This window comes from Lutjanus erythropterus, chromosome 23 (genome assembly GCF_056507025.1).
Source record: "Lutjanus erythropterus isolate fLutEry1 chromosome 23, fLutEry1.hap2, whole genome shotgun sequence".
Lineage (NCBI taxonomy): Eukaryota > Metazoa > Chordata > Actinopteri > Lutjaniformes > Lutjanidae > Lutjanus > Lutjanus erythropterus.
Genome location: NC_139339.1, coordinates 13,766,655 through 13,792,028, shown reverse-complemented (window position 1 = coordinate 13,792,028; position 25,374 = coordinate 13,766,655). Strand labels below are relative to the sequence as shown.

The window sequence follows — 25,374 nt, the reverse complement described above, 5'->3', positions numbered from 1 at the left end:
CTCATGGTGCAGTAAAATGGTAACTGTCAGAGTTAAATATGATGCTTTTGAATGAATATTACTGTAATGCAAACACAAGAGGGCAGTGTTAAACTTTGATGCTCACACTCAGTGACTGAAAGAGCTCAGCTTATGTTCAGTTTGAAACACAGGATGTGCTCACACTCATTATTCCTCATAGATCTCATCTCTTGTATATTCTTCAAGTCTTGTGTGTAAATGTATTTTTATCAGACTTGTTCACAAACTGGAAACTTGAAGCCACATGTCATATATATGTTTTATTTTGAAGAAAAATATAATTCATTAACACACTTCACACAGTCATATTGATGATGAGGGACTAAACTCCTCTATGACAGTCTACAGCGATGGTTCTCAACCTTTTTTCTTTGAGAGTCCCCTACTTGTATCTAAGAAAAGTTGAGCACACACACATATAAACCAAAAGAATGATTATTCACTCCAAAGCTCTATTGTCAGGAATTAACATCAATTATAATTATTTCCATTCTTAGAAACTTTACCTTTGCTAAATGTCTCTTGTATGAGCTCAACATTTTGTCTTTTAACAGTCGAACAGAGTAACATTATACACACTTGTCCTTACAAAAAAGTGAAGACAGCAAAACATATCTGTAATTTAGTTCTATATAAACAACAGTTCAACTATCAGTTTTATATAAATTATGATTTTAGTTAACATATGCAAACCTAATTTTGACAACCTCAGAGCAGACAAACCCTTAGAGACCCTCCTGTGATCTTTGCCACCCCTCTTAGGGGGCCCAGACCCCAGGTTGGGAACCAGTGGTCTACAGGATGTATTCAGGGTTCTGGTTAAGCACTCAGTGATAATAGTGTACTGTATGTATCAGCAGATAGAGAATCAACACTCACCATGGATTACAGATAAACACAGCAGGATTTAAAGGGACTGTAGAGCAACAATAAATGTGTTCTGAGTTTGTCAAACTACATAAACATGTTCCAGTGAAATCTGTTTACAGAGAAACTGAATCAGATATTTGAAATGTTGATCTATTAATGAGAGAAGAAAAAGACATTAAGTACATATTATGACAGTTTGTAATGATGAGCTAATCTAGTTCATCAATACACAAATGATGTCAGGAATAAGAGAGAGTAACATGTAGCCATGCAAATATACTGTGGTTCCTATGCAAAGACAGAGTACAGAAAGTGTCCATCTTTATTTCAGAAACAAAAGCAAGTGTATTCTGAGGTTTCATGCAAACCAGAAAAAAAGAGCAGTCTGAGATGAACACAGGCTTTGTTTTCTGTCTACCATCACGACCTCTGTATGTTCTCGTTGCTGTTCATGTGCAGTCTCCACATTATAAATGTGAGTTGAGGTTAGGTGAGTTTTCCACTGCCTCTCAAGTGACACAAAGCTTTTTAAATGATGTCAGTCATCTAAGAAAAGAAATAATAGTGTACTGTATGTATCAGCAGATAGAGAATCAACACTCACCATGGATTACAGATAAACACAGCAGGATTTAAAGGGACTGTAGAGCAACAATAAATGTGTTCTGAGTTTGTCAAACTACATAAACATGTTATTAAACACCCAGCCAAGTTTGACTGATTAAAAAATCATTAAGTGTGTCAAATTAGGTCTCTAAATCATAAGAAAAGCAGGCGGTGTTGTTTGTGTGTCAGGTTGTGGGCCTTATATAGTGTTGGGGGAACGATGTCTCAGGTCCTCCCAAAAAATCCTGAACACAGAAATCATAAAAACAAGTTTACTGGTCTAACTTCAGAATTCAGTACTACATAGTTCTCAGTGGTTTAACATGTTTTCACTAACTATAGTCAAACATATATATAATGAAGAAAAACACCCTTTTTTCTTTACAGTCCCTTTACATTTCAGAGCTCAGTCTTTTTTCTGTTTTTCTTCTGAGAAGTTTCTTGCTCCTTGTGGAAGACTTTCCCATCAGGCTGCTTTCTCCACTTCAGGGTGACTCCACTCACTCCATTCTCCTTCAGTCCGTCCTTGAACTGCATGAGAAACACAAGTGGTGGTCATTTTTAAACATTTGTTCAAATCTACAATGTTTGTTGGAAGCAGGTTTTCATTTGGCTTCACGGAGAAAAAAGAAAGACACACAGCAAAATGAAAAATGGGCCCAGAAATGAAAGAGTTTTAATTCTTTTCAGGGTGGATTTTGGAGACTCGCCTTTTTCAGGATGTCTGCTTGCACAGCAGGGTCATTCAGGTCCACAGAGGAGTCTCTTCTTATCTTCACCTTTAATATCTGCCTGTGTACTGATGTATAGACAGAGAAGAAAAACATGCAGTGGAATTACCTCTCAAACTCATAGATGTAAATGAGCACCATCTTTGAGTGCAGTTCAACAGCAGTTATTCTAATGTAATGCAGTTTTCTCTCAGTTCCACTGAAGGACAGTAAACTACTCACCAGGAGGTGGAGGGATGCTGTAGCAGACAAATGGTAATTTATGTTCACAGGAACCTATCGTCCATTTTCCTGAATTCTGCAAATCTGAGACAGCACACATCACACTCATCGAGCCAGTTGATATATAACTTCCATACCAGTGTCTGAAAGAGGATCCACTCCCATCAGACCAGTTAACACGAGGATCTCTGAACAAACCAGTCCATGTCCAGGCTGAATTAGGCAAAATATTATCGATGACCTGGTTCTGAGTGTTGTTTGTCACAGTGGCCAGGTCTCTGAAGTTCTCCCTGCAGTACCTCTGAGCACTCGACCAGTTCATGCTTTGACTCACAAAAATAAACTGAGGATTCTGTTGTGTTCCTGCAGGTCACGGAAACAAGGATTTATTGAGTTGACACATCAGACTTAAAAATAATTAGTATTGGGGGAGAAATTATGCTTTGCTGCATTCTTACCATTATTACAGACGAACTGATACTTATCGTGGCACTGAAGATTCTGCCATGGATAATTTTTTGCCATCACAACACAGAAGTAATCATCATTGTAGTAAAAATAAGGATAATTTGCTTGCCAGTTCCTATACTCAGCTCCACTCCCTGTGTAGCCGTCTGACCACTTCCAGTCCATCTTAATGTACATACCAATCCAGACCTCAGAGCTGTGACCAGCAGATGAAACTGTGTTGATCAACTGGTTCATTTCTTCAATGTTTTCAATGGTGGCCAGGTCTGTGTATTTCTCTCTGCAGTAGGTCTGAGCTTCAGTCCAATTCATTGTCTTTGAAACAAAGTGGTACTCATGGAGAAGGCATGAGGAGAAGATGACCCATCCTGAGGACGACAAAATTTGTTCAAATATGAGGTGGCTTTAATTAATTTTTTGGTAACACTTTTTGATTTTGATTGATGATTTTTTAATAACATTGTACCAGCACAGCACCAACCAATAGTCAGTGGTGGACAAAGAACTCAACCCCAGGACTTGAGTCAAAGTATAGATACTCCTGGTCAAATATTAATCAACTACAAGTGAAAGTTGATCAGTCAAAATTTTACTTGAGTTAAAGTACTAGAGTGCTTGCTTTTAAAGTTTTCAAAAGTACAAATTACAAAGCACATTTTCTAATATCAATACATTGCTGTATTCTTTTCACAATGTATTAACAGAACCTTATTTCTCTTTTTCTAATTGTAATAACATCTTGAGATTTAATTTTGTCTTTCTCCTGCCGTCGCTTCAAAGCTATGCTTAGCCTAAAAGTAAAGAGTAACGACAACCTTTCTAGAAATGAAGTGGAGTTAGTACAGTACAATATTCATCTTTGAAATGTAGTGGAGTGAAAGTCATACGTTTCCAAAAAAAAAAAAACCCCAAATACTCAAGTAAAGTACAGATGCTCAAATAATGTACTTAAGTACAGTACTCAAGTAGATGTACTGTGTTATTGTCCATCACTGCCAATACCTATATGTAGGAAGTAGGTAACAAGATGGAATAAGGGTGTAACAATGGTGGATTTTACAAATAATTTATATTGTGGTTACTTTTTAACTGCTTGGTACCTCTTCTGTCATTTCAGGTTTGGGATGATCAATAGTGATTTAGAGTACAGCCCACATGTCCTGTAGTTACCCAAATGTCCAGATAATTACTCAGTAGATCATAATGAGTAATCGAAAAACTGTGTACATAAATGTAATCAAAAGTTTTGCCATTTTTCTTCAATATTCAACAATAATATATTGCAACATATATATTGATAAGACTTTACCAAAAAATTCACTGACCTGAGAGACACAAGACACCCAGGAAGATCCTCTCCATCATCGTGCTGCTCCGTGGACTGTGTGTGTCCATGTGCACCACTGAGACGAAACACTGCCTCTATGTATTCTGTTTTCATGCAAATAAAGCTAATTTTGACAAAAGGCTCCTCACATCTGATACTGGCAGGACACTGTCCTGATGCACTTTATGCAAAAAGTATTGTGAAGAAAGTGTCTCCACAACACAGTACCTGTTTGTACACAGAGGGCCTTTTGGAGAATCTTTTTTTTCACACCTTTGTCATGAGCATGAGGTCAGTTCATGTGAATAATGAAAAATATATGTGTTTTTGAACATATGTTATCAAAAACACAAGGCTATATGTCTGAGGATCAAGGCAAAGGAAACAGCACAAAAAAGTGATTGTTCTAATAGTTTAGACAGTAAAAGTAATACTTAAAGTGGTATTTCAATGTACTTTAAAGAAGTGAACTTATTGGATGTGTATTGTAAATTGCACATTACTGTCCTTTGTCGCGTGTAGGAGTATTTACTTTGCGAGGGTACTTTTTTATCAACTGGAATGAGACAAAAGTATAACTGAGCACTCTATTACCACAACAAGAATATATTAATGTTACCTTGTTTGTATATTAGCAACTATAACTCACGATATTTTTTAATGTACTTATAAGACAAACAGGGTAAATTTCATGAATCAAGTGAGTATATTAGTACATACACAGTCATGCACTTCAAGTATGTTGTGATGTCATAAGAGGTTGTGTCACAGAGGGGAAATACATCCCCTCCCAATGGCTGCAGCAAGGACTACAACCATTCCATTACAGGACTACAAAACCCACAGCAGAGAGTTGTTTTTAACAGATTTTATTCAGAGATCGTGTTCCAGTGAAATCTGTTTACAGAGAAACTGAATCAGATATTTGAAATGTTGATCTATTAATGAGAGAAGAAAAAGACATTAAGTACATATTATGACAGTTTGTAATGATGAGCTAATCTAGTTCATCAATACACAAATGATGTCAGGAATAAGAGAGTAACATGTAGCCATGCAAATATACTGTGGTTCCTATGCAAAGACAGAGTGCAGAAACTGTCCATCTTTATTTCAGAAACAAAAGCAAGTGTATTCTGAGGTTTCATGCAAACCAGAAAAAAAGACCTTCATGAACTTTCATTCAGACTCCTGATCATTTGGACATAAACTGTAAAACAGCAAAAGAGCAGTCTGAGATGAACACAGGCTTTGTTTTCTGTCTACCATCATGACCTCTGTATGTTCTCGTTGCTGTTCATGTGCAGTCTCCACATTATAAATGTGAGTTGAGGTTAGGTGAGTTTTCCACTGCCTCTCAAGTGGCACAAAGCTTTTTAAATGATGTCAGTCATCTAAGAAAAGAAATAATAGTGTACTGTATGAATCAGCAGATAGAGAATCAACACTCACCATGGATTACAGATAAACACAGCAGGATTTAAAGGGACTGTAGAGCAACAATAAATGTGTTCTGAGTTTGTCAAACTACAGCAACATGTTATTAAACACCCAGCCAAGTTTGACTAATTAAAAAATCATTAAGTGTGTCAAATTAGGTCTCTAAATCATGAGAAAAGCAGGTGGTGTTGTTTGTGTGTCAGGTTGTGGGCCTTATATAGTGTTGGGGGAACGATGTCTCAGGTCCTCCCAAAAAATCCTGAACACAGAAATCATAAAAACAAGTTTACTGGTCTAACTTCAGATTTCAGTACTACATAGTTCTCAGTGGTTTAACATGTTTTCACTAACTATAGTCTAACATATATATAATGAAGAAAAACACCCTTTTTTCTTTACAGTCCCTTTACATTTCAGAGGTCAGTCTTTTTTCTGTTTTTCTTCTGAGAAGTTTCTTGCTCCTTGTGGAAGACTTTCCCATCAGGCTGCTTTCTCCACTTCAGGGTGACTCCACTCACTCCATTCTCCTTCAGTCTGTCCTCAAACTGCATGGGAAACACAAGTGGCAGCCATTTTTAAACTTTTGCTCAAATCTACATTGTTTGTTGGAAGCAGGTTTTCATTTGGCTTCACGGAGAAAAAAGGAAGACACACAGCAAAATGAAAAATGGGCCCAGAAATGAAAGAGTTTTAATTCTTTTCAGGGTGGATTTTGGACACTCACCTTTTTCAGGATGTCTGCTTGCACAGCAGGGTCATTCAGGTCCACAGAGGAGTCTCTTCTTATCTTCACCTTTAATATCTGCCTGTGTGCTGATGTATAGACAGAGAAGAAAAACATGCAGTGGAATTACCTCTCAAACTCATAAATGTAAATGAGCACCATCTTTGAGTGCAGTTTATCAGCAGTTATTTTAATGTAATGCAGTTTTCTCTTTTCCACTGAGGGACAGTAAATTACTCACCAGGAGGTGGAGGGACACTGTAGCAGACAAATGGTAATTTACGCTCACAGGAACCTATCGTCCAGTTTCCTGAACTCTGCAAATCTGAGACAGCACACATCACACTCATCGAGCCAATTGATATAGAACTTCCAGACCAGTGTCTGAATGAGGAGCCACTCCCATCAGACCACTTAACACGAGTTTCTACAAACAAACCAATCCATATCCCTTTTTCATGCTTTTTCAACAACTTCTGGATCTCCTGGTTCTGAGTGTCGTTTGTCACAGTGGCCAGGTCTCTGAAGTTCTCCCTGCAGTACCTCTGAGAATTGGGGTGACTCATTGTTTGATTCACAAAAACAAATTCAGGATCCTGCTGTGTTCCTGCAGGTCATGAAAACAGGGATTTATTGAGTTGACACATCAGACTTAAAAATAATTATTATCAGAGAAGAAATAATGCTTTACTGTGTACTTACCATTATTACAGACAAATGGCAATGAATATGAATGGCAATCATCATTCACCCATTGCTGAGTCGCTGTCATCATAACACAGAAGTAATCATAATTGTAGTAAAAATAAGGATGACCTTTTTCCCAGTTCCTATATTCAGCTCCTCTCCCTGTGTAGCCGTCTGACCACTTCCAGTCCATTTTACCGTACAGGCCAATCCAGACCTCAGAGCTGTGACCAGCAGATGAAACTGTGCTGTTAAGTTGGTTCATTTCTTCAGTGTTTTCAATGGTGGCCAGGTCTGTGTATTTCTCTCTGCAGTAGGTCTGAGCTTCAGTCCAATTCATACTCTTAGAAACAAAGTGGTACTGATGGAGAAGGCATGAGGAGAAGATGACCCACCCTGAGGACGACAAAATTTGTTCAAATATGAGGTGGCTTTAATTCATTTTTGAATGCTTGCTTTTAAAGTTTTCAAAAGTACAAATTACAAAGTACATTTTCTAATATCAATACATTGCTGTATTCTTTTCACAATGTATTAACAGAACCTTATTTCTCTTTTTCTAATTGTAATAACATCTTGAGATTTAATTTTGTCTTTCTTCTGCCGTCGCTTCAAAACTGTGCTTAGCCTAAAAGTAACGAGTAACGACAACCTTCCTAGAAATGAAGTGGAGTTAGTACAGTACAATATTCATCTCTGAAATGTAGTGGAGTGAAAGTCATAAGTTTAAAAAAAAAACCCCAAATACTCAAGTAAAGTACAGATGCTCAAATAATGTACTTAAGTACAGTACTCAAGTAGATGTACTTTGTTATTGTCCATCACTGCCAATACCTATATGTAGGAAGTAGGTAACAAGATGGAATAAGGGTGTAACAATGCTGGATTTTACAAAGAATTTATATTGTGGTTACTTTTTAACTGCTTGGTACCTCTTCTGTCATTTCAGGTTTGGGATGATCAGTAGTGATTTAGAGTACAGCCCACATGTCCTGTAGTTACCCAAATGTCCAGATAATTACTCAGTAGATCATAATGAGTAATCAAAATACTGTGTACATAAATGTAATCTAAAGTTTTGCCATTTTTTCTTCAATATTCAACAATAATATAATATAACATATATATTGATAAGACTTTGCCAAAAAATTCACTGACCTGAGAGACACAAGACACCCAGGAAGATCCTCTCCATCATCGTGCTGCTCTGTGGACTGTGTGTGTCCATGTGCACCACTGAGACGAAACACTGCCTCTATATTTTTTCTTGTCATGCAAATAAAGCTAATTTTGACAAAAGGCTCCTCACACCTGATACTGGCAGGACACTGTCCTGATGCACTTTATGCAAAAAGTATTGTGAAGAAAGTGTCTCCACAACACAGTAGCTGTTTGTACACAGAGGGCCTTTTGGAGAATCTTTTTTTTCACACCTTTGTCATGAGCATGAGGTCAGTTCATGTGAATAATGAAAAATATATGTGTTTTTGAACATATGTTATCAAAAACACAAGGCTATATATCTGAGGATCAAGGCAAAGGAAAGAGCACAAAAAAGTGATTGTTCTAATAGTTTAGACAGTAAAAGTAATACTTAAAGTGGTATTTCAATGTACTTTAAAGAAGTGTACTTATTGGAGGTGTATTGTAAATTGCACATTACTGTCCTTTGTCGCGTGTAGGAGTATTTACTTTGTGAGGGTACTTTTTTATCAACTGGAATGAGACAAAAGTATAACTGAGCACTCTATTACCACAACAAGAATATATTAATGTTACCTTGTTTGTATATTAGCAAGAAACTCACAATATTTTTGAATGTACTTATAAGACAAACGGTAAATTTCATGAATCAAGTGAGTATATTAGTACATACACATTCATGCACTTCAAGTATGTTGTGATGTCATAAGAGGTTGTGTCACAGAGGGGAAATACATCCCCTCCCAATGGCTGCAGCAAGGACTACAACCATTCCATTACAGGACTACAAAACCCATAGCAGAGAGTTGTTTTTAACAGATTTTATTCAGAGATCATGTTCCAGTGAAATCTGTTTACAGAGAAACTGAATCAGATATTTGAAATGTTGATCTATTAATGAGAGAAGAAAAAGACATTAAGTAAATATTATGACAGTTTGTAATGATGAGCTAATCTAGTTCATCAATACACAAATGATGTCAGGAATAAGAGAGTAACATGTAGCCATGCAAATATACTGTGGTTCCTATGCAAAGACAGAGTGCAGAAAGTGTCCATCTTTGTTTCATAAACAAAAGCAAGTGTATTCTGAGGTTTCATGCAAACCAGAAAAAAGACCAGTCTGAGATGAACACAGGCTTTGTTTTCTGTCTACTATCACGACCTCTGTACGTTCTTGTTGCTGTTCATGTGCAGTCTCAGACTGATCTCTATAATAAAGGCAAGAAAATAATTTAATTATCTGATTACTGTGAAACTGTATCATATTTAAATTGAAATATTTTCTGGTCTTTCCTTTGATAAATCTAACTTGAATTATGTACATGACCATATTTCAGCCTGCATCGTATTATTAAAGTATTATTTTAAAACTGACTGTTGCTCAGACTCAGTCAGTCAATGCTTCAAACGGTCCAGTACAGACTATAGGCTGCTTTTGTTTCAAATAATAATCATTTTGTGGGAAAAATTATGAATTGTTTGGATTCTTGTCACTGAAAATGATTTCATATTTGTTTCTCTTTTTTAAAATAAATAAATAAATAAAAATAAAGAAGAAATTGTCACGGAGCCCCTGCAATTATGCCAACTGACATGTCATTCAACACAATGCTGCTCACCTTCTTCAGCTGGGAGTCGGACAGGTTCATTTGGGGGATGGGGAGACAGGGCTGAATCTGCGTCTATGGGATCTGACACCAGGAGCAGCAGGGACAACTGATTCAGCATCAACAGTTTGCCACAAGTTTGCCTGCGTTGATGAAATGTCGGCTAAAGGAGCAGTGAAATGTGAACAGTAACTAATGTTAGGGTAGCAACAATAGTCTATTTCACTTTGGCCAAAATCCATTAACGGACTAAACCCACCTTTCTTTTTAAAGAAGTGGGTGACATACAAACTTTCAGTTTTTGCCAGATTTATCTTTAATATGAGACATGATGATGCTCTGGTGGCTCTCCTCACTCCAAACTCACTGCTAGCAAACATCTAACGCCAGGGTTGAGGGCAGGACTGAACTATTTCAGAATTTAATATTGAAAAAAATCTCTAATGTTCTAATATTTTAGGGCCCCTGTCAGCCAAAACTGGCAAGAAAAACCACCTCAGCGCTGTAGTGTATTACCCGTCATCAAACTAGCCTCTGTTCAGAGCTGTTCCTGACCTCGCTGGGGCCTGACACCACAGTGCTTCCACTACGATCCACCCTCTTTTGAACCAGTTTACCAGTGGGCTGTCATTTTCACAAGTGCTTTTTAATGTTTTAAATCAACTAACACAAGTTTTATAATGTGAACCCTGGGGGTTCTTGTTGTGCATCAGGGCACAGCTAATGCAGATTTCCACAAATAAACAAATGTGTTCTCACTTATCTCTGGTGGAATCCAGCCAAGCAGACGCAAATGTTTTTGTTGTTGTTGCTGTTGTTGTGTAATGATGAAGTTCATCAATACACAAATGGTGTCAGGAATAAGAGAGAGTAACATGTAGCCATGCAAATATACTGTGGTTCCTATGCAAAGACAAGTGCAGAAAATGTCCATCTTTGTTTCATAAACAAAAGCAAGTGTATTCTGAGGTTTCATGCAAACCAGAAAAAAAGACCTTCATGAACTTTCATTCAGACTCCTGATCATTTGGACATAAACTGTAAAACAGCAAAAGACCAGTCTGAGATGAACACAGGCTTTGTTTTCTGTTTACTATCATGACCTCTGTATGTTCTCGTTGCTGTTCATGTGCAGTCTCCACATTATAAATGTAACCTGCTCCTGTGCACAAATGACAGCACCACTCACTGATATTAAAAAAGCTGCACTAGAGCTGCTTCAAGTGAGTTTTTCACTGCCTCTCAAGTGACACAAAGCTTTTTAAATGATGTCAGTCAAATAAATAGTAGGCTATTATAGTGGGCTGACCAAGATGACAACATCAACTACCAAAATAATCATTCAGGACATGATACCAAACACTGAAATGTCCAGCACACAACAAATGATGACAAAGAGATTAAAAAGGACCATATCTGTGTGTGCAAATGTTGCTCCTGTCTCTTTTCATGAGGCCATGATGGCGCTGTCAATGTGGACTTTTCATTGCTTTCACACAAAAATGCATTCCTTTCATCAAAAAACTCCACCACCAAAACTTTGTGTATTTACATATTCGTAATTAGAGAGTAAAGAAGAAGTAAACTTCATCCCCTGCAGTGATGGAGTGGCTCTCAGACAAACCTGCACACCTGTACAGACACTGAGACCACATTTGTTTGTATACTGTATTCATGATGCGTGTTTACAGGCTTCCTCTTGACCTCTTGGATTATAAATGTAATATAATCTGATTACATTTTAATTACTTTCCACAAAAAATAGTTTGTTTGGCAAATGTTCTTTTTTTTTCTTCTTAAACATTTCAAAACAGTTTCAAAAAAAATGCATTTTTGCATAAAGTTCTTTTTTCACCTGCCAGGTCCACCACAAAGTGCAGTTGTTTAAGAAACCCCATACGTCAGACGAGCTCTCCATGAGTTAATAGAAAAAAGTTTCATAGTTTAAAAACTGACACATCTTAAAGATGCAATAAAAAATGTTATCAAGAAATCCTTGACAATATATCTATAATCTAATTATGCATTTTTCAAATGTAATCTGGTCTGATTATTGTTATTTATTTTATAAACTAATTACATAATTACTACATCATCTCATCTGCAATTACTTCTTTAACAGCAACAAAACACTGAAGTACAAAACACTGTAGGAGAAACGTCTGTGCAGATTTCATAGGAATGTTTCTCATCCATAATTTAATACAAATCTCCATCTTCAGACTGAGTTAATGTGGCGTTTGATTGGTTGACCTGTGTTTATGAAGTGAGACGTTTGACAAAAATAATCACTTTATTTAGTGAGAGTCACCAGGGACTCAAAGTGGGAAGTTCAACACATCAGTGCTTCTCAACAAATTAACACTAGGTGCAAAAAGAGCATTAATTAACAGTGTGGCACAGGATGAAATCTTTAAAAGCAGTGTTGTATAATATCTAAGGATTGGTTATCTTCATAGAAGACAAAAGACAGTTCAGCCTAAACGTTGCTGGAGGCAAAGTGAACGAAGAAGGTCCTGATCTCTTTGGGTGAGACGGTGACAGTGAAAGCTTCATCTCCACAACTCCAACACCTTTTGATGTCTGAGGCAAAGAAAACACAAACAAAAGGGCACATGAAAAGGATGAGGAAACAAGTATTGCATAGAAATGTGCAGATTAACGTCTAGTATTGTGCATGAACATGCTAAAAGAGCAGTGTTCCTTGAACGTGATCATAATTTTGGTGAAAGATGAACTGAACAAATCAGTTCAATTTGCAATTAATGAACATCAGCGCGAGTCCATTTCTACCAATATAATGGAAAAAAGAAGCTAGTGTAAGTCATTCATATTCATATTTTAGGTGTCAGGCTTTGTCTGCATTCAAAGCAAAAGTCTATCTATATTTATGCCAAAGACTATATTCCAAGATTTTAATTATTTAAATTAAGTAAAAAGTAATGTTTACACTAACAATTAAAACATGAATATGGCGCACCATTTAGTATAATGTCATTACATAAACTCCAGTGTCCCAGGGAGGAGGAAATTCTATTCTAAATAAAAAAAACAAAAAACAAAACAAAAAGTAAAGAAAGAGAAATAAATTAATATGAACTAGTTCATTTTTGGGACTATGAATTTAGTTAAAAATTTCACGACCTGAACTGTGAACCTTAAGTTCTTTTGTTCTCTGTGAACTGAACTTTGAGGCATGTCGCGTCTTTCTCACTTGTTTCTGAGTTTTCTGCCGTCTTCCACTTCCATCTCTGCAGACTGGTGATATCCCAGGTTCCTGTGAGAGAACGCTCCTCCAGCGCTTTAACGTCCCCTATGCCCTGCAGAACATCCTGTTCACACAGGAAATGACCATTGACAAAGAAAAGATCATGTATATTCTACTTTAAAATGATGAAAATCTCACAATACTGTGATATTAAAGGGATAGTTCGGGGTTTTTTGAAGCGGGGTTGTATGAGGTACTAATCAGTCAGAGTCCCAGCATAGAAGCTAAGCAACAAAACATATTAAAAAATATTGATATATTGAGAATATTTTCATTGCTTTACTTTGTCAGACAGCCTTTCTCACTGCGAAACTGCCATTATATGAGCAAAATACAAAGCAATCCAAAAAACAAAACAGTAATTTTACTTCCCAGAATATAGTACAGTCGCTGGTCTACCACTGCCTTGAATTACTAGTTTGTTTGTGTTATTGTGTGACGCTTATGGATCCAAACTAACTTTTTAAAGCACAGAAGTCACACAATGACAAAAGCTAACAGATCGAGGCAGCAGGAGAATGGCAGCTCCCACATTACGCTACGAAAAATGACTAATAGAGTCTGGTTGAGTGAGAAGAAACAATATTTGGCTTATATAACGGCAGCTTATTTTCAGAAAAGCTCGTTTGTAAAGCAGTGAAAATATTCTAAATATAGTGTAAACTTAAACTTAAATTTTTTTAAGTGTCTAAAAGCCATTTTTTCTGCTGACTCTTCCCAAAGTAATACACAGCTTAGCTTCCCTTCTGGCACCTCTCTCTGCTTCTCCTCATACAACCCAACTTCAAATAAACCGAACTATCCCTTTAATATGTAGAAAATCAAGCTGTTGTTAACACCTTCAAGTTTATGGTGACTGGTTTCGAAAGCTCGGGGTCTTCACCCTCCTCGAAGAGATGCATGATCCTCAACAGAACCCGGTCATAGTCTGGCTCTGAGTGCAAATCCTTCCCTACACACATGCAACAGAAAAAAAAACATATTTTTACACATTTTACATTTGCTGACTGATGGCTTTGTATAAGAAAAAAATCAAAAGTGAACCTGAGTGAATGTGGCTGAGGTGAAGATCGTGATTAGAGCTGTAGTTCCATCCGGGGACGCTGAGGCTGAGCAGGTGGAGATTTGGTGGCAGGACCACAGAACGCACAGGAGAACTTCGTCTGGGTTCCTTCTCCCACCAGGGCCTCTCTGGAGGTACAAGAGAATGGGGAGTTTTGTCAGCCAACACAAAACATACAATAGGAAAGGCATAAAAATGCAATATTAGTGTTGAAAATCAGTGAAAGAATCAGGGCTTTCTGGTGAATGAATATTAGGATGCACTTAAATTTTATTTTTTTTTGTATGCTATTTGTTGTGATTGACTGTTATTTGTTTTTTTCCTGTTACATTTTCTGTAATGGCCCATTTCCCCATCTTTGAATCCTAACGTTAACTGAAAAGCCTCAAAAAAAAGAAAGCACTCACGAGGTTGGTCTATGGGCATGACGACAGGTCTGTGCTGCAGCTCTATCGCCTCCCTCTGGTAAAGCTTGGAAGTGGCACTGAGGGAGCCCAGCATCATCCACAGGGTGGGCCTCACGACCGAGCTGTCGTTGAGGGTCAGGTTGTAGCCGAGGTCCCAGGCTAAGTTGTTCCACAGACGTCGATGAAGCATGACCTGTAGGGAAACACAAAGAATATTTAACACTGGGTAAACACCAGCTGAGAAAAATGTATATGTATTACATGCCTTTTTGTACCTCTAGTTGTCCGCTGGCTTGGCTGGACACGCCATGAGCTCTGTCGCTAACCAGCACCAGTCTGCTCAGGTCATCCTCAATGTAGGCTGTCCGAACCATGGGGTAATAGTTCTGCAACACGCATATCATATATAGATTATTTTCCAGTATTTTGCCCTAAATCTGAAGAGACCAGTTCATCCGAGGACTTACTCTTGCTAAAGTGTTATTAGTGAACTTCCTGTGTGTCCTCTGCATCATCTGATAGCCGTTGTCATCTGTGTACAAGGTCCTGTTGTTCTTCAAGGAGGAGCTGGTTCTGAAGACGACCTCCGTGTTGAGACGCAGCGGCCCCAGCGAATAGCTCTGCTCCAGTCTGTGACACGGCACTTTACTCCCAAAGCATTCTGGGACACGGGTGGTGATGGAGTAGGCGTAGTCTTTATCACTTTCCTCTCTGGAAGATGGAGCAGTGAGAGTGACTTTCAGCACTGAACCTTCCAAAGTCGAGCCCCTTTTTGCTCTGTGCTCGCAATAACAGTTGAGCATTCTTGGTACCTGGCTAACAAATAAAACCATGCCAGATGCAATGAGTAAACCTGGTTAATTTGACCCACCTGTAGAAGTGCTGCCTGATCTCCGTCACAATCTTTCCAGGGACGATCTCCATTTCCACAGCCTTGTAGGCCCGCAGAGCCGAGCCGCTGGCACTGAAGATGTAGTTATCGGAGATGGGGCCTTCTTCGACATCTCCATTTGCGTGGTACTCCCAGAAGTCCTGGCTCATCCTTACTCTCCTTTTTTCTTGACTGCAAAAGATGGCAGAAAGGTCAAAGGTCAGAGAGTTACATTAGCAGAAGAGAAGAGCACAAAATCGTTTTTCAAATTGCATGCTCTGCCCCTGAATTATATCCAAAATATATGAAATATGTGTGTATGTGTTTATCAGCATGGGGTGTGACATAAGTCACAAGAGTCTTAAAATCTTACAGATAAGTGATACTGTGCAGCAGATTTGTATCCTGGTCAAACATCAGCTTGTAACATTCGTTGAGAACAGGCAGGAGCCTCCTCCCCGTTTTCCGTGAGTCCCGGACATTGCGTCTCTCAAACAGAACCCCTTTAGCTTCATAAGTTCGGCCACACTTGGACCTCCCAGAGCACTGCTTCTCTGAGAACTTAATCAGGTATTTCCTGTGCTGAAGGCCTCCGAGTTCCACCACGATAAAAAGATCATAGGTCACGTTGGACTGTGCAGACCTCTGGATCTGTGACAGACAGAGGAAAATTAGTACTAATTATTATAGAATACTGTATATTATAGAGATGCAAACCAAATAAATTTACTGGAGAATTAATATGTATAAATTCATATTTGTTACTGTAAAACAGATATAAAAGTGGTAATTTATTATAACAGACATCTGATTACTTTTTGAATTACATGTCATTGTCTGTATTGTCTGTCTGTAACATACAGAGAGTCCCCCCCAAGTTTCTCAAAGTCCAGGGTCTTGGTTGTCAGTCCAAACCCCAAATATTTTAAATTTAATACAATTTAAAACTGAAAAAAGTAGGTATTCTCCATATTTGAGAGGCTGAAAATAGAATTTTCTGCCATTTTTGCATGCAAAACTACCAATTATATGAATTGTTTTCTGTGAATCGACTAATCAATTAGTCAACTAATCATTGTGGCTTTAATAGTAATACTGCAAGAATTAAAATTTAAAGACAGACTAATATAACTTTCAAATGAAGACATAACACATTTTTATCTCTTACAAATGAAAAGTTGAATTCATAAACAATAAAATGCACCCTCACTCATTTCAATACACTTAGGGGTTTTGCTGCTGCAGCCTTTCTTGGTCTGGTGGCTACTGACTTTCTGACTTTTCTCTACTTAATGCTACTGTTACACTATGATTTACCATTTGTCATTATCCTATATCTGTCACATGTAATCACAGTTAAGCAAAAGTTACACAGTTCCTCTTTAAAGTAGAAACATTCAAACATTTATTGTTGGTTTTCATTAAAAAAAAAAAAAAGAAACAATAACAACACAGTACCTGTGCAGGCACAGGCTGTCCTCCATCATCGAAGACGGCTGCGGTGGGGAAGGTTACAGTGACGTTGATGATAGTGGTGATGTTCCACGCTAATGGGTTGTAAATGATGACGTGTTGCTCTAGAGCCTGATGAACACCTGGCATGAGGAGATCAAGGACTGATTTAATACAGTAGTAGCCCAAATGTTTTAAAAAAAAAAACCTTTGCTGACTAACCTTCGGGCTAGAGTTAGCATTTAGCTCAAAGCAAAAATGATTCTGAGACCTTATTTTAGTTCTTTGTGTATTAATTTATGGTTTTTTTTCAAAACCACAATTTGTAGGTAAGGAGTAGTGCTTCACCAATATTGGCACCTTAATAATAATAATAATGCACCTTTCCTGTGGTAGCGGTTGCCGAGGATGCTGGGCATGTCGAGGTGGTGCGGCAGCAGGAAGAGTGCAGCCAGAAGCTCCTCCACTCCCATCATGGCCTGCATGAGATGCTGCAGGTACATGTCTGCTACTTTGGGAGACTCAGTGCCAGTGATGCCATCATGGTGCTGCACCTAAAAATACAAATATCTTTATGAGAAGCAAATATTTTTTATAATGTACAATATGAGTAGAATAGTGAATTTAAAATACATACTTTTCTAATCTTTATCCCATATTTTAACCTTAACATCTGCTTCTCTTTTTATAAAAGAGGTCAAATATTTTGACAAAATACCTCTGAGACAGCCCAGCGAAGCGCCCTCAGTTTGTCCAGGGCCCAGTCTTTAGCTACAGGTCCATCCGGGAAACTGATTCGGTACCGGGCGAAAAGAGTCTCCGCTGCATGCAGCTGGGAACTGGCCCATCGTGCAACTCCTTTCAGAACATTCCTGGAGGCGTAAAACCCCGTCCATGCCTGATGCGGATCTAGGAGATGATAAAAAAAATGACTAAGCCTCGTTTTCTTTCTTGCATGCGAAGGAGTCGATACCTCATATCAATGTTTTAGGATGAGGATTCTCACCGGTGGAATATGGGAGAAAATCTTCACCCCCACGTTGCTCCCAGACAAGATCTGATTGGTAGATGGCTTGGAAGTATTCGCCAAGAGTGGCGTACTGGACCGTCACCCCAAACTCTTTGCTGTTCTGGTTGATGTACTTCATTAGAGGATCCATGTTGTTGAACTGGACAGATGAGTTGTAGAACTGTTTGTCACAGCCCTGAAACACAGTGGAAGTTTTAGTTGTCATTAAAAAGTCCAAGGCAAAAGAGAACAGAACAAAACCTACCAAAAATAAATAAGAAAAAAAATTTAATAATTAAAAAAGCTGATGCTTTTCAGCCATCAAACAAAGCTCAAAGGTTTATATTTACTCACCCATGGCCAGAGCACATGGTTCGTCCTAAACCACGCAGCCCTCTGCTTGATGTTGTCCACCATAGTCTTGGCGTAGGCATGCACTGTCTCCTTGGTGACAGGCAGGCTCATGTTGGGGTAAACTCCATCTTTAGGGGGATCGGGGAACAAGGCGACTCCATTCCAATAGAAACCAGAGCTGAGATGTCAAGAACATGTTTCATTGAATGAATAATCGGTTTGTCTCTTCAATAATTATAATATAAATATCCTTATGGAATTATGGTGAAATTAACCTTTCCTAAGTCCCGCCCCTTTTCGCCCTGTGCTCCAATAACACTTGAGCAAGCTTAGTATCCGGTGGGAGCTCAGTCAGCTTTCTACTTTCCGTCTATGTTGTTAAGAAAACCAAACTTTAAAGTTGTTTAAAAGATGTTGAGAGGCCTGTAAAAAAAATCTAAACCCACATCCCTGGTTAGCTGATGTTAGCAAAGGCTTGCAAACTAGCTAGCTGACACTGATGTAGATTAGGCAGCTAGTTAACTAGAGATTTGCAAACATTAACTATCAGATATAATTGGGTAGCTAATCATCAATGTAGATTAGCTTGACTGTTAGCAACATTTGGCTAACATTAGCTCCTAGATGCAACTAGCAAGCTGAAGATTGATGTATATTAGCTAACATTTGGCCCACATTAGCTAAATTAAGATGTGACTGTATAGCCTTTATGTTTTGTTTGCAGCTGCCCCAGTATTATCATTAGACTATCTTCAAGATGTGTTTTCTTTTCAACATAGACGAGTCAAACAGACTTGCCAGGTCTGTGTGACAACACTCGCCAAACAGCCCAAGAAACTGGCGCCAGCAGGCGGGGAGCCTAGGCACAATGTATTTGTGTGTGTTTGGAGTCCGATGTTGATTACAGAAATGTGGAACATTACATGACCCAGTACAGAGTGTCAACATGAACTACCTGTTGGAGAATGGCAGGTGTGATGGGGTGCAGTAGCTGAACTGGTCCATAGTGTGAGTGAAGATCTGCTGCTTCTCTTTCAGAGAGGGAGAGCCTCTCCATACAAACTGTAGTTTCTGTGCCAATAAAAACAGATAAACAACATGCAGAAACTTATTGGTACCATTTTAAGGTTAGGTATACAGATTAAATCACTGGTTCCCTATGTGGGGGTCCTGACCACCTCTAGGGGGGCCATCAAAGCTTCACAGGGGTCAATAAGCCGCTTTGATTTAAATGTTTGTTAGAAAATCAGCACGTACCTTGTTTTTCTGCATGGTGTCTTTGAGGTCATAGTCAATGCGGGAGATGAGGTGGGCGTTGAACCCAGCCAGGGCGAACAGGACTGGTGTGGTGGCCGAGGCTCCAAACGGATCGACGTGCCAGGAAAACTGAGGACGCACGCCGAATGTCTCATAGAGGAAACCGTGTCCCTCTAGAGACAAAGAACACAAAGACTACTACATACCGCCTCTCTTAGACTGACACTTACAAAGGCAAGAAATGTGTCATACTACCTGTCATTTGTAAGATCTGATCGTCTAGATCAGTTACAGCTTCGTCGTGCATCACTTGGCCTCCGATGATGAACTCAAGTCGACCCTCTTTTACAAGCTGTCGCACCTACAAAGCCAAACAAGCCACTACGTGTTAAAGGAATAGTTCAGATTGTTTCAAATGTAGTTCTAGTAGGCACTACATAGTCAGTGGCTGGTTTGGAGAGAGCATTATTTGGCTTAAATAACGGCCACTTTGGTTGGAAAAGGATGTTTAACAGCAAAGTAAAGTGTTTAAAATATTCTTAATATACTGTACACTTTAACTGATGTAGATGTTTTTAGGTAGGTCTTTTTTTGGTGGCTAAAATATGCTTGCTACTGACCCTGACCACAGCAGTGCATTGCTTAGCTCTTGCCCCCTCCAAACAGGGGGTGTGTCAACCGCCATCTACTGTAGATAATAAACTGACTATTGAAAGGAATCAAAGGTTTTATTGTCATATGCACAAATAAACAAGTTATCATGCAATGAAATTCATAGTTCGTATGTCTCTCTACCTGGTGCCATAAATCCTATTTAGAAATATAAAAAATGTACATGAAACTAAGTTTTAATAAATAATAAAAAGAATCGAGATGACTGAGTATATAAAAGTCTGTGTAAAAAGATTACTGACATAGACAAGATGATAAACAGTTTTCTAAAAACACCACAAAAGTCTGTGCAAAGTGACAGACTTGTGACAGACCAAGGTTAAGACCCTTTTACACACCCACTTCAAAAACTCTGAACTATCCCTTTAATATTTTAATGTGTATTTAACACATGAAGATCAGTTTACTTGTGATTTATTGATGCAAATAATTCCATCATATATTATTTGATATACTGACCCATCATGTATCCTTACTTGTTTCTTATGGGAGTCTGTAGCCACAGTATCCCACCACAGTCTGAAGAACTCCTGCTCCACAGCGATGAACCTGCGGTCAGCAGCTTTTGACAACTCCTCAGTCACACTGCTGTACACATTGGCTGCATAGGCGTGCATACTCTCCTATATGGAAAATACACACTCAGTTCATATACATTAAGTAAAATTAATAATACACATATTCATCCACATTATTTATGGCTGTGCGAAAAGAAATAGTTAAAAACAGGCTGTACACAATACGCTTGTCAAGTTTAAAACTTAATAAGAACATGGTGACAGAAACCTACCTGGATAGTGTACACCCAGCCCACATCCATGTGACTGTGAGGAATTACAAATGTTTGAATCGGCTCGATTTCTCCTGTCACTCCATGCGAGCAACAGCGACAAATAAAAAATATAAAAACGGCTAAAAACGTCATCTTTTTAGCCCGTGGAAAATAAGGGAAGCGTTGAATATCTTCCCCAATCCTGGCCCGGACTTCCTTATTATTGTTGTGCTGCAGCACGTGACTCTGACGACTCATATTTACTCAGTACGGAAGCCCTGAAAAACCAAACCTGCTTCCGTGTCTAGAAGGAACCCTAGACCCGCGAAGGATCTCGCGATAATAATAGTTGTAAGACAAATCATGATAATTCCCTCACCATAACCAAGTTATTTCTGTCCATAAAGCTACTAAGATTTTAATTACAGCATTTTCTTGTTCTAAACCGCAGTTAAATTGTTAAAAACACACAAAGAACAAATACATTGCAGAAACCTCGCGAGAGTTTTGCAATACAAGATATCCCTTCTAGCCACGAGCCATACTTGCTCGCTACCATAGCGCAACGCATGATTATGGGTCGTGTCTAAATGAGAACCCCAGACCCACGAAAGAGCTCGCGAGAATGATAATTTTAATCCAAACCATGATCTATCTGCAACCCTGAGCAAGTGCTTCTGTCCCTAAATCTACCCAAAACCCAACCAAATCCTTTTCCCATTGTACAAAATAATTCGTTTGTGCAAAATGGACAATTAACTAACAAAGCATACCAGTCTCGCGAGAGTTTCGCATATCTAGAGTTCCACAGACACGATGGTGGTTTTGGTGACCTTTACACCGGACACAGTTTTTTGTAAACACTGTACGTTTGGAGGTGAGAGTGTTGCATCCGATGCAGCGTTAAAATGTCCAAAAATAGAAGAATAGCGCTTATATTTGGTGGTTTTGTAACGGCTGTGGCCGCTGCGTTTTACCCCATATTTTTCTACCCGCTCACACATAAAAACGAGTACAGTAAGTGTCTCAACAGCCTTTCTAAAATTTCGGTTACACAATTAGGCAGTTTACAATGTCGAGAATAATATCATCTTAATTATTATGTTGCTGCTTTTAAAGATTTAAGCATTGTGCGAATGTTTCCCATTTACAGTTTAACTATATGCTTTACATGGCAACAATAAACTAGTGTTAAGCTAGTAGTTTTAGCTAACCTAGCTAGCTCTCTGTGCTGTGTATATATATATGATAATATGTTAGCTAGCTGACTAATATGGTGTTATTACAATTTTAAATTAGTCATCCTCTGTGAGTTTTATTTTCCCTAAACATTAAACGGAAGCTGCCCAGAACAGTGAAAGGGGCTAATTGTATTACATTCACAATTGCAGTCAAAATAATCGCAGTATGATTTTTTTTAATCATATCGTGCATAATTTTAGTTATTGTAATGAACCCATGTGATAGGTTAAAAGGTAAAAAACACTATGGTGGAGCCTTAAACAACTCAAAGACATCTAAAATGTGATCGAGGCTACACACTGCAAAAAGGCTGTAAACCATTGGTTTAATCATTAATAATGTGTTGTATTCTCAAAGCATATTGTATTATCTATTGTGTGAAGTCTTCATTTGAGAAGTAACTAAAGCTGTCAAATAAATGCATTGAGTAGACAGTACAATGTTTCCCTCTGGCATGTGGTATAGTTTAAGTATAAAGTAGGAACAAATGGAAACAATCAGCTAAAGTACAAGTACCTCAAAGCTAAGTTACTAACTGGACATCCTGAGGTTTCCTTTCCACTTTTCCAAAACCACAAACATGTAGTCAAACCAACAAAGACAAAGACAGATTGATGCCAGGAAAATTAATTTAGCTAAATAGTTGTGGTTTCACTATATCTCTTGTATGGCCACTCCACTTGCTGGGCAGTCTTTTTAGACTGAGCCAGTTCTGGCCAGCACAGATGGAAAGCTATAGTCAGGACATACAGTCAATTTGGGATAAACATCTTCTAGTGCTACGGACAGTGCAGACAGAAGAGTATGATAAAGCTGAAATGAGAAAGTCTTGGTCATTCCATCGATTTCTACCTCTAAATCCATCTTCTGATCGTACTGTACTGTTCTCTCTTTACCAGGAGAAGTCCAAAAGATGAACCGGTCAGGAATCAACCAGGCAGATGTTCAACCTGTGGGTAAGAGCACATAAGACAGGCCTAGTCAGTTGCTCTTCTTTTAAAAGGGCCAGATTTGAAAAAAGTAAAGTGTGAAGAGGTCAGACATTTACATTTCCTATGTCTGACCTGTAGGAATTTCACTGTGTTAGTTTTGCCAATTCGAAAAGAAACAATGAACTAAAGTTCAGGGAAAACAAAGCACCTTACCATGTTGTTTTAATAAACACAATGGTGCATTTAGCATCTTTATTCATTCAGTTTGACATGACTAAGTTTTCTCTGTTTAAACAGGCTGAATTAAAACAGACATGACCAATTAAAGGGCTTATTAGCCTACCAATAAAATGATGATCCATGGACAAATAGTGTAAACACCCATAGACTTAGAATGTCATCAGGCTATTTAAATGAAATCACAATGGAATAATATATTTTAATGTTTAGAAATGATCAAAGGGCCCAGTAAATAAGCAGACATTTTTTTCTTTAATTTTTAAATTTCCAACAGTCCATATTTATTGATCTTTCTTTGCTGGGGTATAGACATAATTATCTCATGTCTGTCCTAAACAGATGGACTGGCTCAGTGCAGTTCTGCTTTCATTTTGTTTTGTGTCTACTGCAGTATTTGCCAACATATTTGTTTGTTTTTCTTAGGGAGCACCAAATGAATGGGCTTTACAATATCAGAACAATTTTGAGAGGCATTCCATCGAAACATACAAAAAGAAATGTGCTGAATTCAAACTTTTAGGCACCCATATTGTCCTGTATGGTGAGCCTCACACTGAGGATGTACCAATACAGAAAACAAGGTACAATATCAGCACAATAAAAAGCTGACAATAATGAGATATTAAAAAACAAACAAAAAAAAGGACTTGAAATATGTCATTTTAATATGGCATTTTAATATGTCAGCCAGCCCTTTGATTTACAATTGAATGTAGTAGTCAGTAATTGTCCCTTTTTAAAAATAAAATATTCATTAATTTATTCATTGTTTATTCATTTATTTAATTAATACAGATGAATAATGCACAGAACAGTCATGGCAGTATTATGACATTACAATATAACCAAAATGAGAATAAAAACAGAAGAAACAAGGGCTGCAACTAGTGATTATTCTCGATTTATTTGTTGATTGATTGTTATTATTGACTATTGATCTGTTGATTATTAATTGATTAATTAATCCTGTTACAATATTGTCGCTTGAAAAATATTTAATACATGTATATTAATATATTAATTATATATATTTATAAGTGCAGAATATTTTTCAAGTCTTTCCTATAATGACTATTTTCATTATTGATCAGTCACTTTTCCACTAATTGATTAGTTGTTTGGTCCATAAAATGTCAGAAAATATTGATCAGTGGTTCCCAAAGCCCAAGAGGACATCCTCAAATATGTTGTTTTCACATTTAAGAAGCTGAAATCAGGTCATTTGGACTTAAAAAATGACTCAAACTGATGAATTGATTATTTTAAAAAAAAAGTAAATCAAATGAGATTTACATGCCAATACGATTAAAAACTGAAATTTAGTCGAGTCAGTCCCACTCTTCACTAGAACAGATTTTTTTCCATTTCATATTATGTTGTTCCATGTTTGGTTTGTAGCTATTTTAACCCAAAAAAAAAAACGGCTTTGCAGTGTATTTTTTAGACAGCTTAGATTCAATTGTTTTATTTATTTTATTTTTTTGTCTAAAGGTGTGAAGATATGGTCGGATCCATTCAAGTCTGCAAGCAAATGACGACCAGTGACGGCTGACCAACTCTTCACTGATCCCAGACACTGACGCCTATGAAGACTTTGAACAGAGAACGCCCTGTTGACGAGTGCTTGGTGTGTGCATGAGTGAATGCTTTGCAGAGTGTTTGTGTTTTTTTGTTGTAAAGTGAAATAAATAAATTTTAAAGCTCTTATGACTAAAACACGATTCTTCAAATGACTTGTTAATATATGTTTTTGCTTTAGAGAGACAAACCACCTCAAAATCTCAGTCTCAATCTGTTAATCCGAGTTTTGACGAGATGTCTGCCATCTCTCAAATGTAACAAAACCAGATGGCACTGTAACCTTCTAGTGAGCAGTTTCATGTCGGAACTACTTTCTTTCAAGTGAACTACACCTGCCAGAAGAGT

General features: G+C 37.9%; 4 protein-coding genes across 4 annotated transcripts; 1 reads left to right on the top strand and 3 right to left on the bottom strand.

The window, feature by feature from the left end:
• Positions 1 to 1,880: 1,880 nt before the first annotated feature.
• On the bottom strand, positions 1,881 to 4,283 carry LOC146305709 (secretory phospholipase A2 receptor-like). The gene is made up of 5 exons (XM_084712389.1): positions 4,244 to 4,283; positions 2,909 to 3,286; positions 2,451 to 2,813; positions 2,208 to 2,296; positions 1,881 to 2,028 (listed from the first exon to the last, which is right to left on the bottom strand). The coding sequence occupies exons 1-5, from the start codon at positions 4,281 to 4,283 to the stop codon at positions 1,897 to 1,899; spliced, it is 1,002 nt and encodes a 333-aa protein (XP_084568515.1). The 3' UTR covers positions 1,881 to 1,896.
• An 861-nt stretch (positions 4,284 to 5,144) lies between these two features.
• On the bottom strand, positions 5,145 to 8,321 carry LOC146305708 (C-type mannose receptor 2-like). The gene is made up of 5 exons (XM_084712323.1): positions 8,255 to 8,321; positions 7,112 to 7,492; positions 6,651 to 7,016; positions 6,410 to 6,498; positions 5,145 to 6,230 (listed from the first exon to the last, which is right to left on the bottom strand). The coding sequence occupies exons 1-5, from the start codon at positions 8,292 to 8,294 to the stop codon at positions 6,099 to 6,101; spliced, it is 1,008 nt and encodes a 335-aa protein (XP_084568449.1). The 5' UTR covers positions 8,295 to 8,321; the 3' UTR covers positions 5,145 to 6,098.
• Positions 8,322 to 12,183: 3,862 nt separating this feature from the next.
• On the bottom strand, positions 12,184 to 21,279 carry man2b2 (mannosidase, alpha, class 2B, member 2). The gene is made up of 19 exons (XM_084712613.1): positions 21,053 to 21,279; positions 20,739 to 20,885; positions 19,846 to 19,951; positions 19,591 to 19,763; positions 19,289 to 19,404; positions 18,334 to 18,511; positions 17,977 to 18,175; positions 17,689 to 17,879; positions 17,353 to 17,524; positions 16,977 to 17,113; positions 15,892 to 16,169; positions 15,519 to 15,710; positions 15,115 to 15,358; positions 14,923 to 15,033; positions 14,648 to 14,840; positions 14,222 to 14,368; positions 14,017 to 14,129; positions 13,124 to 13,241; positions 12,184 to 12,492 (listed from the first exon to the last, which is right to left on the bottom strand). Exons 1-19 carry the CDS (start codon positions 21,185 to 21,187, stop codon positions 12,389 to 12,391), a joined length of 3,054 nt encoding a protein of 1,017 aa, XP_084568739.1. The 5' UTR covers positions 21,188 to 21,279; the 3' UTR covers positions 12,184 to 12,388.
• Positions 21,280 to 21,873: 594 nt separating this feature from the next.
• smim20 (small integral membrane protein 20) lies at positions 21,874 to 25,164 on the top strand. The gene is made up of 3 exons (XM_084712401.1): positions 21,874 to 22,051; positions 23,176 to 23,232; positions 24,940 to 25,164. The coding sequence occupies exons 1-3, from the start codon at positions 21,943 to 21,945 to the stop codon at positions 24,981 to 24,983; spliced, it is 210 nt and encodes a 69-aa protein (XP_084568527.1). The 5' UTR covers positions 21,874 to 21,942; the 3' UTR covers positions 24,984 to 25,164.
• The last annotated feature ends 210 nt before the right edge of the window (positions 25,165 to 25,374 follow it).

Bases quoted from the DNA above. Each gene is read 5' to 3' on its own strand.
- LOC146305709 (XM_084712389.1), bottom strand. From the start codon at position 4,283: ATGATGGAGAGGATCTTCCTGGGTGTCTTGTGTCTCTCAG. The intron at 2,814-2,908 runs GTAAGAATGCAG...CGTGACCTGCAG, and splicing joins TCAGTTCGTCTGTAATAATG to GAACACAACAGAATCCTCAG. The intron at 2,029-2,207 runs GCGAGTCTCCAA...TTTCTCATGCAG, and splicing joins AAGCAGACATCCTGAAAAAG to TTCAAGGACGGACTGAAGGA.
- man2b2 (XM_084712613.1), bottom strand. From the start codon at position 21,187: ATGACGTTTTTAGCCGTTTTTATATTTTTTATTTGTCGCTGTTGCTCG. The intron at 18,512-19,288 runs GTAGTTCATGTT...TTGACATCTCAG, and splicing joins CACCTGCCATTCTCCAACAG to CTCTGGTTTCTATTGGAATG. The intron at 17,525-17,688 runs GTATTTTGTCAA...TTGTATTTTTAG, and splicing joins TTCGCTGGGCTGTCTCAGAG to GTGCAGCACCATGATGGCAT.
- LOC146305708 (XM_084712323.1), bottom strand. From the start codon at position 8,294: ATGATGGAGAGGATCTTCCTGGGTGTCTTGTGTCTCTCAG. The intron at 6,499-6,650 runs GTGAGTAATTTA...TCTATACATCAG, and splicing joins CAGTGTCCCTCCACCTCCTG to CACACAGGCAGATATTAAAG. The intron at 6,231-6,409 runs GTGAGTGTCCAA...TTTCCCATGCAG, and splicing joins AAGCAGACATCCTGAAAAAG to TTTGAGGACAGACTGAAGGA.
- smim20 (XM_084712401.1), top strand. From the start codon at position 21,943: ATGTCCAAAAATAGAAGAATAGCGCTTATATTTGGTGGTTTTGTAACG. The intron at 22,052-23,175 runs GTAAGTGTCTCA...TCTCTTTACCAG, and splicing joins CACACATAAAAACGAGTACA to GAGAAGTCCAAAAGATGAAC. The intron at 23,233-24,939 runs GTAAGAGCACAT...TTTTGTCTAAAG, and splicing joins GGCAGATGTTCAACCTGTGG to GTGTGAAGATATGGTCGGAT.